The 13,793-nt window shown below is 48.5% G+C and overlaps 4 protein-coding genes across 4 annotated transcripts; 2 read left to right on the forward strand and 2 right to left on the reverse strand.

Moving 5' to 3' along the window:
* Positions 1-519: 519 nt before the first annotated feature.
* CGGC5_v008150 (uncharacterized protein) lies at positions 520-2,765 on the forward strand (the record flags this gene model as incomplete). Its single annotated transcript, XM_066151972.1, has 5 exons — positions 520-1,024; positions 1,075-1,388; positions 1,443-1,865; positions 2,150-2,181; positions 2,237-2,765. 5 exons carry the CDS (start codon positions 520-522, stop codon positions 2,763-2,765), a joined length of 1,803 nt encoding a protein of 600 aa, XP_066008827.1.
* Positions 2,766-2,816: 51 nt separating this feature from the next.
* RED1-3 (NADP-dependent oxidoreductase RED1) lies at positions 2,817-4,011 on the reverse strand (the record flags this gene model as incomplete). Its single annotated transcript, XM_032023998.1, has 3 exons — positions 2,817-3,106; positions 3,187-3,258; positions 3,327-4,011. The coding sequence occupies 3 exons, from the start codon at positions 4,009-4,011 to the stop codon at positions 2,817-2,819; spliced, it is 1,047 nt and encodes a 348-aa protein (XP_031891812.1).
* Positions 4,012-4,749: 738 nt separating this feature from the next.
* On the reverse strand, positions 4,750-5,890 carry CGGC5_v008152 (AB hydrolase superfamily protein; the record flags this gene model as incomplete). The annotated part of the gene is made up of 3 exons (XM_066151973.1): positions 4,750-5,319; positions 5,377-5,766; positions 5,822-5,890. The coding sequence occupies 3 exons, from the start codon at positions 5,888-5,890 to the stop codon at positions 4,750-4,752; spliced, it is 1,029 nt and encodes a 342-aa protein (XP_066008818.1).
* A 5,438-nt stretch (positions 5,891-11,328) lies between these two features.
* Positions 11,329-12,889, forward strand: CGGC5_v008153 (Cytochrome P450 monooxygenase ATR2; the record flags this gene model as incomplete). The annotated part of the gene is made up of 5 exons (XM_066151974.1): positions 11,329-11,344; positions 11,390-11,472; positions 11,526-11,610; positions 11,814-12,413; positions 12,471-12,889. The coding sequence occupies 5 exons, from the start codon at positions 11,329-11,331 to the stop codon at positions 12,887-12,889; spliced, it is 1,203 nt and encodes a 400-aa protein (XP_066008828.1).
* Between the last annotated feature and the right edge of the window lie 904 nt (positions 12,890-13,793).

Raw genomic sequence — 13,793 nt, forward strand, 5'->3', positions numbered from 1 at the left:
GGTGAGGTGATGAAAGCGAAAAGGCCTACTCACAACCGACTTGTTCGCCCCGGCCGAGTCTTCATGGAATCTCATTCATTTCTCTTCAAGTCACGTCGTTCATTTTTGCAAAGCACGACCGTAGTATCTGGGATTGTTATTTCAGTTTATAGACCAGAACCCTTCTTCCTTGTCCACTAGTGGAGTATGACGCACTCTCAGTCATCCCGGTCTCTCCCAGCGGTCCGTCCCCTCAATGGCTCACTTGGCGTCTGTCAATTGAATCTTTGCTGACGCCCGTCACAGTGCGACCTTTGCCACGAACGAAAAGTCAGATGTGACCGACAGGATCCATGCTCAAATTGCGTTGATGGCAAGGCAAACTGCACACGACTTCGCCCGCGGCAATATGCCCAAGGCAAAACGGCTGATAGCATCGAGGCTGTCCTGCAGCGCATGGGAAAGCTGGAAGAGATGCTTGGCAGGCAGCTTGTAGCAGCTCCACCTCCCGAGCCAGCACAGACAGCAACTGCGGCCACGATGGAGACATCATCACTAGATACGGAGCCATCTGCAGGTCGACGGCCACGGCGTCGACGTGCAACATCCATCTCCGTTGCACCCGAAGACGATCTTGCGCCAGCCTCACCCTTCAATGATGGACGGGAAGATGCAGGTGCTGCGTTGTCGGCACAGGCTCGCAGCGTTGAGGACCGGGAGAGTTCTCAACCTAGGAAACGATCTCGAACCTTTGGTCCGCCTGACTCCGAGCATCGCGAGGAAAGTGGTGCAGCCGCGGAAGAGACCCAGACGCCGGAAGATCGTATGCTTGCCTCAATTGATCTGGATCGTTATCTCCAGCCACCCAAAAGACGGGCCGGGCCCAATCTGAGTAGTGAAAGACAAGAGGTGCTCGAGTCAGCAATTTCGTTGGCAAGAAAGGCTATGCGTGAGCCAGGACTTCACACAAGTTTGGACCAGCGAGTCAACAACTACGATCCCAGCATGTATCCAAGTGCGGAATTCTTACACATGCTGCTGAAAGGTAAGATCATCTGCATCTACTGTCTTGATTTAACTTAACGCCCTCGATAGAGTGGAGCCATAACGATTCAGTCAAGTATTTCATGGAGACATTTGGCTGTCTTTCGCCAGCTACCGTGGAGACATACGCTCTCGACCTCATAGACTGCATCGTACACGACCAGCGTCGAGCGCAGTTCATCATTTGTGTCAACTACGCGGCCTATGCTTTCATCAGTTGCTTGGAGTCTCCAACAACCGTGCGGATGCAGAAACAGCTCGCGCGCTCAAAGCAGAGATTTCGCGACAATGTTGTGGCTGCGCTTCAGTATCTTGACACCACTCCCAGACCGGATGTACCGTTGCTTAACGCCTTGCTATCCGCTGTACGAATCAATCTCCGCACAACATACGATGACGTCGTCACTAACGCAGAATAGGCAATGCTCATGCAAGACACGGGCAACATGCGACACTGCTGGAAATTGAACACTTTAGCGTGCAAAGTCGCTGTGTTACTGAAAGACTGCGCAGTCATTGATTTAGACATCGACGATGATGACTCCTTGTCCGAGCTGCAAATTTCCTATATCAAATGTTTTATCTTCGACACCTCACTTTCTGCGAACATGTATCAGCCTGCGTGTCTGGCCAGTCTAGATATCAACGAAGGTCTTCTGACGAAAAGAAATGCGGGACATGCCATGCTCAAGACTCTCCTGTCCATTTCATTCGTCTCGAGAAGTATCATACTCGAGACGAGGAAATGCGCAGGGCCCAATCGAGCCGCTGGTAGGATAGACACATCTTGCGTTGGTAGGCTCAGGGACAAGATGAGACTGATACGGGATCAGATCAAGTTTGTAAGTCACATACCATTCAAAATGTTTTATCAGCTTTACGCCTTTATAACCCGCGAAGCTAAACAAAACCTTATCAAATTCAGCAATTGCAGTCTTCTCGACCCGATGAATTCTTGATATTCGAGTGGCAGACAATGGAGTGTATCTATTACTCGTTGATGACTACTATCAACCGGCTCAGCTCCACAGCTAACGATGATGCGTCAAACAAAGAGTGCTTAGAAGTATCTCGCAGATGTCTTCTTACATTGAAAGGTCTTCTGGACACAATATCACGTGTGAAGCAACCGGATAGGTTTCTCAGTTCTTTGGCATGGTAAGTTGCTCGAGCCAAGTCCTTTTCATGCTATGAACTAAGTCATGGAATGTAGGGTAGCGCCATTGTTCCCTCTCCGACCTATCTACTTCGTGTTCCGCAACGTCATCGAATCTTTGGATGCACTAGATCTCAAAATTCTCCAGGATCTTGCGAAGGGTCTCGACGGCCCTGCAAAGTCTCACCACTCAATCTTAGAAGTTCAGCGCTTGTGCACCTCGTTGGTCAATCTTTACACCGAGTTCTCTGAAAAGGCTGTCTATGCCTCCGACTATCACAGAAGCAGGCAAAACTCTGTCGATAATACTATGCTAGCCACGGGTGGAGATGAGTCAAGGTTTAGCGCTAGGCATGGTCTTGAAAATAACTACCAACATTGTACGGGGCATTCCAATAGGGTTGAACCGCCAAGAGATGGGGTTGACCAGTACGGTGGGCAAGGTGTCTTCGCTACACCTGAATTTTTTGATGTCTCATTTCTGCAACAGAGCGACTGGGAGCTGTTTTATGCGCAGCCAGAGGTCAGTTTCGCCAAGGATCTTTTCGATCACGAGGCGGCAGGCATGCGAACTGGTGGAAGCTAGGGAATTCCCCGTATCTCAACCTTTCTCAACGTAGATAGCTGTCTTCTGTCTTTAAAGCTCCAGATTGGCTTTGCCGACATTTTTTCCTTCAAAAAGGTTAATGAGACCTTCCGCTGCATTCTCGATTCCCTTCGTGCGAGTTTCAATGGCCTTCAATGTGCCGTCGGCAATCCATTTCCCAACCTTGACTTGATGCTCTGCCTTGTACTTCCCACCCATGTCCTCATCAAAAACGCTGAGTCCTTTCCATGTGATCCTCTTCCCAATGATCTGAGATGTTGTTCGGATGCCGTATTGTCTATCGACGGGAATGTTGTACTGCGATGCGTAACCGCATGCAACTGTTATGAGGAAAGCGTCAGTTTGGTAACATAGACTGGCTCTAACTAGAGTGTACTAGGTATTCGTAGAATCCACTCACTAATCCTGCCGAAAGCCTTCATATTACCAATCGCAACCTCAAGCTGCTCCCCGCCAACATTGTCATAGTAAACTGTAATTGGGTTGGATTAGAGCCCGGAGCAAATATGCATGCCTATGTCTTTCATGATGCAAACTCACTGTCGATTCCATGTGGTGCCACTTCAGGCAGAATGTCAGCTATGGCAGCATTGTTGTAGTTGAAACCGCCATCAAATCCAAAGACATTGGTTAACAATCGAAGCTTTTCATCGCTTCCGACGCTACCAATCACCGTCAGCCCCTCGCGCTTGGCAAGCTGGGCTACGATTTGTCCCACCGCGCCTGAAGCTGCGGAGATAAAAATGACTTCTCCCGTTTTAGGCTGCCCGATTGAGTAGAGGGCTGAAAAGGCCGTCAAGCCAGGCATGCCGAGTGCTCCTAGATACAGGCTGGGGCTAAGATCGTGTAATTTTGGCAGCCGGGTGAAATGGGTAGCTTCAGAACCCGAGACAGTGACATACTCCTGAATCGGGCCCATTCCAAGAACGTTGTCGCCGATCGAGAACTCTTGAGTATCTGTTCTGATTACTTCTGCGATGATGCTGTTGGGTACGACTGTACCGACGGCGAGAGGCTCGAATCCATCCCTGGCATTCTCTTTGGAAACGAGGCGGTGTCGAAGATAAGGATCAAAAGAGGCGAATAGCACTTTGGAAGTGAAGCCGCCTGTGGGAGGGTCGGAGGTAAGATCAAATGATTCCTGCTGAACAACCTTCAGGTGTTTTCCGGCCACAGGCAAGGAATCAGGAACTTCTGAAAAGACTAAACCAAGATTTCGAGACATGTTACAATGATCATTAAGCTTCCCGAGGTATACTGGAGCAGGAAAATTTGCATGAGATCCCATGCCTTTCATGATGGAAACCATCTTCACATATATCTTAGCCATGCAAATAAAAGTATTTAGATGCGCTCGACTATCCAATCGGGCAGGCAGCTCAATATCCTTGCTCCCATCGGATCCTCTCCGGGCTCCGCCCAGTGTACATGCAAGGGTGATCCGGACTTTGGAACGGGCATCCGAGTCCACGCAAACTTTCAACAAGGCCTTCTTGTACCACGCCCGCCTTCAGGGTTACTAAAAAGTAAAGAAACCTGCAGGAATCTCTATGGACAGGGACGACAGAGAGTTCAAAAGCTGGAATGGCATTGAGAATGAGAAAGTACGAAGGAAAGAGGGCAGCTATGCGAGTAGCACGATCTAGTTGATAGCTTGGATTAAAAGCCTGTGGACGTCGGGCATTCAAAGAATGAGAATTTTTCAAGATCCCCTTTTCAAAGTTTATATGTCTCAGAGCAGACTTGGTCCTTCGTACTCTATTATGGGGTATAATATGGCAATGTCCGCAATTACTTGTGAGACTTTTGGGAAGTAACCACAAACTCAGATTTGCATCTTGTTTCAAGGCCCCAAGTCTTGATCTAATACAGTACATGATATCAATGATAATGAGAAGTTGAGCATGGGTCAAAACCCGTGCGTGCATAGATCTAGAATCGAATGCTCGGAGAGCGAACACAATCATTGAGTCTTTCCATACCCCAAGAGCCAGCCAATCCCCAAGGTGCTGTCTGTTGCATATTTCTTGCTTGATGGGTGCGTCTGGAAATTTGATGCAAACATGTGAGGAAGTCCCGGGTACACATCGACTCTTGTGGGAATTCCATGTTCCGTGCGCAGGATTCGTTCGTAGATCAGGGCTTCATCGCGTAGGATATCAAGCCCGCATATTTGAAAATATGTCGGAGGCTGCCCTTCATGGCCCGTTGGCCAGTTAAGCGGACTCCAGATGTGCGATTGTATATCGTCCGGTGCGTATGCTTCCGTGTACATATCCATGAAGGCCTTGTTCAAAATCGGTGCCAATGCGTTTTGGTCCCTGCTACCATAGTGACTTCGGTGCCGAAGTGGTACTGCTTCTGGTGCAAGCAGAAGAGGCACGTTTAGCCACAAACCAGACAGCTTGGGTGCGCTCCCATGGTCATGCATCGTATGAGAAATGACTACGGCGATGTTGCCGCCTGCTGATGTGCCTCCAAGGACGAACCCCAGGCCAAGGTCCACACCCACCTGGGCGGAATTCTCCAGGACCTGAGCGGGAGTTAGTTCTTGCCTCCAAAAAGCCCGAAGGGAAAATACCCATTTTACCGCATCCCAACAATCGTTTGATGCGGTTGGAAACTTGTGTTCGGGAGCCAACCGATAGCTGAGGCTTAGGGCAACGCATCCATACGCCGCAACCGCCCGAACGCAGTTAGGTCCCTCCATCTCCGGGGACCCATAGCAGAAACCACCTCCGTGAATCAAAATCAGCAGAGGCTTCGAGGATGTGGCATGCGAAGGTTTATAAAGCAGTGTTCGCGAAGTTCCTCCATCCCTCCGAGGCAGCTGAAGCTCTTCGCAAGTGACCATATCCATATGTTCTTTCAGAGAGCCATCGGCCACCTTCTTGTAGAGAGGTGCCCATACGTCTCGAGTAGCAACTATGCGATCAATTCGAGTCTCTTTTTTGAAGGCCGCGAGCGAGTCGTCCATGATCTTGAGACTCCGATTAGTCAAGGGCAGTGCGAGTACGGCACGGGTCTCGACTTACGTCTTTCAGAATTGGGTCCATTATGCCCAGACGGAGCCACGAACTAGGCTCGTCAATGTTCACGGACATTTTGGGCTGTAGGAATTTGGCGCGATAGTTCTGATTTCTGTTCTGAGAGAATAATGAGGGGTGGTAATGCGGAAACAATTAGGAACAAGACTTTCCTCATAGACCCCTCAACAAGCTCACAAATGGCGACCCAAGTAGTATTTACTAACATAGAAAAGTGCTTGAATAGACGTGAAGTTCCGATCCTTTGCTCAATGCCGTGCATCGGAATGTCGGATGCCGAGCTGTCAAGCTCGGAATGAGCCGGAAAATGGCAAACTTGCAGGCAAGTGGTTTGATTGTATTCAATTTCGACGCCTCGGCCTGTGTCAGACGTCTGACTTCTATACCGCATTTCATCCGTGATTTATTGCGACAGCCGCCGTTCTTCCAATTACCTCGAGGAAAAGATCACCAGGTGGCACGCTACAATGAGTGACAGGAGCTGGACACATCAGGCAAAGCCAAACCCACTTCTGCACCCAAAGCTTGGTCAAATCCAAGGAAGGCTCAATAAGGGAGTAGTACAATACCTTGGCTTAAGGTATGCAACTCTTGAGCATCGCCTCGCGGAACCAACATTGGCGATATCTCTCGACAAGCTCGATGCTACTCGACATGGCCCGCCTGTTCTCACTCCTCCCGGATCAGAACAATTAGAGAAACATTTCATTCAAATGGAAATACCTGGCTTTGAAAAGCCGCCCATGTCAGATTTGCATGGACTCAACTTGAATGTCACAGTACCACTGGAAGGAGGCCACAGGTTGCCCGTTGTCGTGTATGTTCACGGTGGCGGGTTCGTTTTCGGCTCTGGAAGCTATTCACACTACGACCAAAGTAAGGTCGTTGAGCTTTCTTCGATCATGAACCAACCGATTATCGCAGTCAACATCAAGTACGTCAGCGAAAGATTCTCGATGAAGATCATTGCTGAGACTCAAACACCAGCTATCGTCTGGGTATAGCCGGGTTCCTATCTTCCGAGGAGCTTACAGCGGCAGGGATTCCTTCTAACCGGGGGTTGCTGGATATGATTGTTGCGTTAGGATGGTTGAAGACATTCATCTCGGGATTCGGAGGAGATCCCGACAATATTACGGCAGTGGGCCAGAGTGCTGGTGCTGGTAAGCATTCCGAAGAATGGCTGGGTATGAGTTTTCTCTAAACATTGAATTTAGCTTCGCTTTGTTACCTACTTGGTCACGAAGAGCCTTTATTCAGACAAGCTGTGCTTCTGGGCGGCACATTTCTCATGATGAGACCGCGATCGACGAGGCAGGCAGAGGTGCTGTATGGTGAGATTATTGACACTCTTGGATTGACTAGTATGTCACCGAATGAGAGATTGAAAGCGCTGCTTTCAATGCCTAGCGACAAGCTGGTACCAATGACTCCCGATGTTGTTCGCTTGGGGCCCGTCATCGATAATAGCGTCATTCTCCAGAAGCCAACCTTCTCGAACCTGGGCAACAATGAGTTGATCCTTCCTGGAAAGACTTGGTGTCAGAAAATATACTTAGTGCAGAGTGAATTTGATGTAAGTATTAGTCGAAAGATACGTTGCTCTCACTGACCACATTTAAGGGATCAATTTTTGATCAGGTAAACCTTGGTTTGCGGCCGCCGGGCGTCGGAGATGCATTTCGTCAACACCTTGAGGACTCTTTTGGCGTAAAACGTGCTGCTATCGTCATAGAGACCTACAAGCTCATGGGAAACATTCCAGACTCTTTGGCTGTTGAGAACATAACAAATCTGATTACAGATATCATGTTTCTCGCACCAGCAATAGCGCTCAGCGAAGCTTGGGTTGGACGAGCAGTCTTAGGACTGTTCAATGAGCACAATCCATGGAACGGGCCTTACAAAGGCAAAGCAAATCATCTTCTGGACGTCGCTCTTCTTTGGGGAAACTTTAACGGGGTTTATGAACAAAAACCCTGGACTGTTGCCCGAGCCTTGGCAGAAAGCTTTGTGTCATTCGTCAACAACAAGGTTGACCTTCCGCTTTTCGATCAGCAGGAAAGAGTAACTGTCTTCGGGCCAAGTGATGAAGATGTGTCAAGCACTATAGTAGGCTTGAAGGACGAAAAGGCGAAGAGAAGCCGAGACATCTTCAAACTGGCGGCAAACGTTGGCGGCCTAGACGCACTTCTAGATTCAGTCCAGAGCTTCTTATCCAGCTAGAAAATGATGCAACCATACCAATATTGAAATTGCAAGAGATGAAGATCAGATGTCATGTGTTTCATTAGAATCTAGGAACGGGGAGTCAAGAAAGTGAACTTCAAGCAAGGTAGAAGAATAGTGACGATGATACAGGTGACGGAAGCTTCTGCGGAAGAGCCAAAGGAGACATAGTCGCCATATAGAACTTGTCACAGGCGTTTGAAGCGTACATATGAAACTCTCTGGTCAATATAGAGCTTCCGATGTGTCTGTAATTCCATACCACTTTAGATAATTATTGACATCGACGAATGTATCTCATACATCGTCTATTGAATTTCTAAGGCCATCCTCGCGACAGGTTATCAGCAAGCAGCTTCCAAGAAGCTGATCGAGCGTTTTGAACGTCAAAGTCTTCATAAAGGTGGGAAGATTAGTTCCCGGGATGTCAAACACACCCGATGCCATACCTATCATTTGCGTGCAGATGACCGAATTGAGATCTTCCTTGCCTGAGGGGAACAATTGATAGCAAGCTTTGTTTGATGGCAATTCCGTCGTCACATTTTGTCGGAGAGTCTCGAGGCTATCATGATGAACCCTAAAAGGCTTGCCTGTTGCAGAGCTGGTTAGTATTTCACGCAGATTGTGTCTTTGCGCCAAAAAGACGACGGAGTCAATGAAATTAGAAAGCACTTACCCCATTTGCTTTCCACAAGAGCTACTAGCTCATTCAATGTCATTCTATCACCCACGAGGCTCATCTCCCTAGGCCATTCATCCGCCGCGACATCTAAGAGGTAGGCCACTGCCGTACCCACGTCGGTCGTATGAGTAAATACTACAGGTTGGTCCCCAACACCCGGAATGACCATCATCTGGCTCGGGATGTCAAGAATACAATACAACTGGCTGCTCAAATTCGTAGGTAGATATGGCAACGCTAGATAGTCCATGAAGAATCCATTGCGAATCAATGAATAGCGAAGTTTCGGGTGACGATCAAGCTCTGCTTCAGCTTGAAGGAATTTGTTGCGCGGCTGGTAGGGCATGTTCCTAGAGGACAATTAAATATCAACGGAAAGAGCAGGAGTGAAAATAGTTTAGGACATACTCAGTTGGCGAACGGTAGTTGATATTGAACTCGCTTGGAACAAATCGTTTGACAGTCCCTGACATTGCGGAACCGCGAATGAGATTGATCTGTGCGTCGGCAGCTCCAATCCAATGGAGGTTCAATACGGAGACGACGGTGTCTACTCCAAGCCTTTGAAGAGCGTCGCTGATCTCTGAAGCAGACTCATAGCTGATCTTGACGACGGGGGCGATGTGATGGTCTCTGGCCTAAGACGGGCGGGTAAGTCGATATGAACCGTCAATGCAATATGATCGCACAAAACATCCTTGATCTGAAACCACTGATATATTGGGCACTTACGCTGCGTGAAAGTATATGAACTTGATGTTTTCCTCGACTCACAATTGACTGGACAATGGTTCGGCCGAGATCGCCAAGGCCACCAGCTACTGTAACAATGCCCATGATGATGAGCTGAGGAGAGTTCTGTTCATCGACAGCAAAATATAATTACTTGGTGATTTACATAGAAAATTGGACTACGGATACATGGTTTGGAAGACAGTTGAGAGCGTCCGTGTCGATTATCCGAATCCCCGAGTCTCCGACAACTCATGAGGCTGCTCTATCATACGAATTTGATGATATGGTTCAAAGCATGGAGAGTCCTCCATTCACTGCAATACATTGGCCGTTTATCCATTTTGAATTCTCCTCTGCCAGCCAAGCCACAGTCCAAGCGATGTCTCCCGGGTCCGCCACCGCCCCTTCACAGGGAGTTTCCATCGAGAAGCCAGCCAGTATGGTATCAAGGTGTTCCGCGGCGCCCTTTCGAAAGGTTTCTGTATTTACAGGACCGGGCGCAACGCAGTTTACTGTGCATCCGTACTTAGGAGGCAACTCCTTCGCCCACACCTTCACCATAGAATCCATAGCGCCTTTCGATGCTGAATACGCAAGAAGTTCCGGTTGGGGCAATCGACTTGATCCAGAGCCAATACAAATGATTCGGGCCCCTTTTTTGTTCCCCGAGAGCCGTGACTTTGTTGTCGGATCGTATGGTGTCAAATGTGGCAGGGCAGCCTTGGTAAGGAGAAATGTGCCACGAGCGTTGAGGCGGAAGGTCTCATCCCAGGTCTCGACAGCTAAGTCCCAGGTTGGGAAATGAGGTACGATGGCGGCGTTATTGACCAGTATGTCAATGACACCGAACCGGTTCACGGCTGCTCGGATCAAACCTTCCGGCCCTTCCTTTGTCGATAAGTCGGCGCACACAGCGATCCAAGGCGATTTACATCGCTGTCCCACTTCGACACACGCAGCGTCTTCCCCTGCATGTGGGTAGTTCAAAACTATGGACGCTCCCCTTGCAGAAAGTTCGATTGCAATTGATGCGCCGATACCAGCCGAAGAGCCGGAGATCACAGCCGTCTTGCCAGCGAGACTTCCCGGAGTCGTCAGCATATTTGCGGGTTTAGATAGGGGTAAATCGTCCTGGTCGTTTGATGACCAAATATTGACCCCTTTTCTTATGTCGAGTGTGGGATCCTTTTGACCACCCGACACAAGCTCCAAAGTTCGGCATCAAGTCTCCGACTTCGTTAGCTTCGGAGGACGTCCCGCGTGGTAAAGGTCCCTTGCATCGGATCTTTGCATCCACACCCCGCCGTCAATCACGGGTCTCCCGGAATTTTAGGCCGAATGTGGAGGATCGGCAGTACGTATGTACCTTCGCTCAACACCAATGCGGCCAGAGTAAACTCAAGGAAGGGTGTGGTAAATGCCATTCAATCAGAAACCACACAAATACGGCGACAAGCTGATATTCCTTCGATCGAAAGGCAACATATCCCCAAGAGACAGATTTGCCAACATCCGTTTCTCCTGTCTGAATCAATCTTCTGCGTCTTTCTGACACACGATGATGATTATCTGCGATATATTATCTGTCACGCCACGTGCTGGGTTAGCGGCAATTGTTGTAGCAATCTACGTCGCAGTCTCATTGCTCCGATGGGCCTGTTCGCCAAAGCCAAAGGTGCGAATCCTCATGGCCGATACTATAAAAAGTTCGCGATCACGAGCCTTGGAGTACTGCTATCACCCCCGAGAAGTGGCTTGGAAGGGATATGAGCAGGTAAGATACTACAGCTTGAGCATCATAGCCATTCAAAACTGAAAGTCGTAGTTTCGAGATACAACATACGGCATGGATACTAGAGACGGTTAGTTCCATGAAAATCGTCAAGAGCCTAGCTAATTTTGTTCAGGAATCAAGGTGGTTATTCCACCCGAGTTTCTCGATGGCCTCAAAAGTCATCCTCATCTTAGCTTCAAAGCCTCAATAGATAACGTGAGTAGAGGTTGGCCTTGTAGGCTCACAATGAGACCTCACGCTTGGAACAGGACATGCAAAAAGAGTACACAAACTTCGGAGGACCTCCCGAATTCCTGATTCATGCCATCAAAAGCGGCATCACGGCTTCCTTGCGTGAGTAAAAAGCTGCAGCATATTTGGTAAACATGAATTACTAAAGATAGAAAGCTCATTTGACACCTCTGCTGCACAGAATGGTAAAAGAAAATATGGGACGAATCTTTGGCTACCACACTGGTGTGTACGACGTTTCCGGTGACCTAGCATCTGAATCGTGCGGCCAGGCTGAGTTTGGAAAACTGACGGATCAATCTTAGAATGGAAACGAACAACAGTTCACGATCAGATGTTGCAAATCGTAGGTTGTAACAATGCCCGTGTCTTTCTCAGCACTGAAGCCAGTCAAAACGATGACTGGATCCGCTATTCTACGGGTTACGTACTATCCACCTTCGACTGCATCCGTAAGATCAAGCAATGGCACCCCATGCTGCGGCCAATGGTTTACTGGTTCCTGCCCGAAAGAAAAGAGATCAAATTGCAATGGGCCTGCGCCAAGAAACATGTCAAGAAGGCCATGGAAGCCCGCCAGCACAAGGGCGACAGCCTCGAGAATCCACCTTCCATGCTGGACCTTCTTAGCTCTGGCAAAAACAGCCATCTTGCCACGAGAATGGATGACCAAGTCCTCTACCAAATGACACTGATAGCAGTTGGGACGGTCACAACTCATGCATCCATTGTCCAGGCCGTCTATGACCTGGCCACCTATCCCGAATACATTCCGATTCTGAGAGAAGAGATTCAGTCGGTATCTCGAGATCATGATGGTCTCTTCACGAAAGATGCTGTTATGGCGTTGAAGAAGTTGGACAGTTTCATGAAAGAAAGTCAAAGACTATCTGCAGGTGATCTGAGTAATGACTTCCTGTGGCATCATGTGATGAACGTAGTAGCTGATCCGCTGTTCCTAGGCACATTTCAGCGAGCAGCTACGGCACATCTTACACTTCCAGACGGAACCTTTATACCTAAGGGCACGAAAATCGAAGTAAACACAGCATCCATACATGTTGACGAGGCCTACTACCCCGACCCTCAGAGGTTTGATGGACTGCGATACTATAGGCTACGTCAGAGACCGGGCGACGAGAACAAGCACATGTATTACAGTGTTGGAAAGAACGACCTATCGTTCGGCTTTGGAAGGCATGCTTGCCCGGGTAGGTATCTGGGACACCTCAACATCAAGCTAGTGATGGCAGAACTGTTGATGGAGTACGATGTTCAGACTACTTTGAAAAGTGGCCGGCCGAAGAACATCGAGTTTGAGGCACTTGTGGCCCCTGATCCGGACTTTGAAATTCTTCTCAAAAGTCGACGTCATAGCTAGGGTAGACAAACAGCTACTCCGTATCGAAATCAGTACTTTGTCTGAGTTTCAGTAAACATACTGCTGATTGTGGCCCAAACTAAAGAAAGCGGCTCGGGATTGAAAAGGGTATATGAAATTGACGCTTTTGAAATCTGCCGTTGCTGGGCTCCAAAAAGACCACTACTTTTCCTCTTCCATTTAACATGATATTCCTTACGACTACACAGAATGTTTCGTAAACAAGTCCCTCTTGACATCTTACATTCTTCTTCGTTGCGAGGGGTCGTTTACCACAGCATGCATTGGGAAACGTCTATCCGCCATCACCGAAGACCTAACTCTTGATTTTTCTGAGTGTTGTGATCTACGCCGAGGTTGATTCATCGTTTCGTGTTCTCACCTATCTAGGATCTTTTCCAAACTAGAAACCATAGAGGGGCACGGCGAGGTACTGCGGTAGGAGAGGCGTGGGTGGGGCTTGATCCTTCGGATTCCGATTTTCCATGCGACCTTTTCGATAAGCCCGCTTTACCCTCGGGAACCTGGAACCCGGCCGGAATCCGACCACGCGAAATTTCCCAATTGGTTGTAAATGCCGTCTGTGATTTCTCTGAAGTCACCGCTTGCAAAATTGCCTGATCCATACTGAGGCTCTCATGACTTATCAAATCAGATTTCGAGTGAGTGTTTGTGGAGCACTTAGACTGGATGCTGAGTGCTATCTAGCCAAAGATCATAACACATGCGCAGACAAGTTTGTATTCATATGACTTGATCTTTTGCGTTTATTCCTTCCAGTTGATGGCGCTCATATTCAAGATCATTCCTATTACCCAGCACTTAGATCACATTTTTGTATCGCATCCCACAACCTCATGATGACTACGGTAACTGATAAACGCATTTTTTGCGTGATCGTGGG

The sequence above is a fragment of the Colletotrichum fructicola genome (genome assembly GCF_000319635.2).
Source record: "Colletotrichum fructicola Nara gc5 chromosome Unknown KSG_Nara_v1_contig04, whole genome shotgun sequence".
In the NCBI taxonomy this organism is placed as follows: Eukaryota; Fungi; Ascomycota; class Sordariomycetes; order Glomerellales; family Glomerellaceae; genus Colletotrichum; species Colletotrichum fructicola.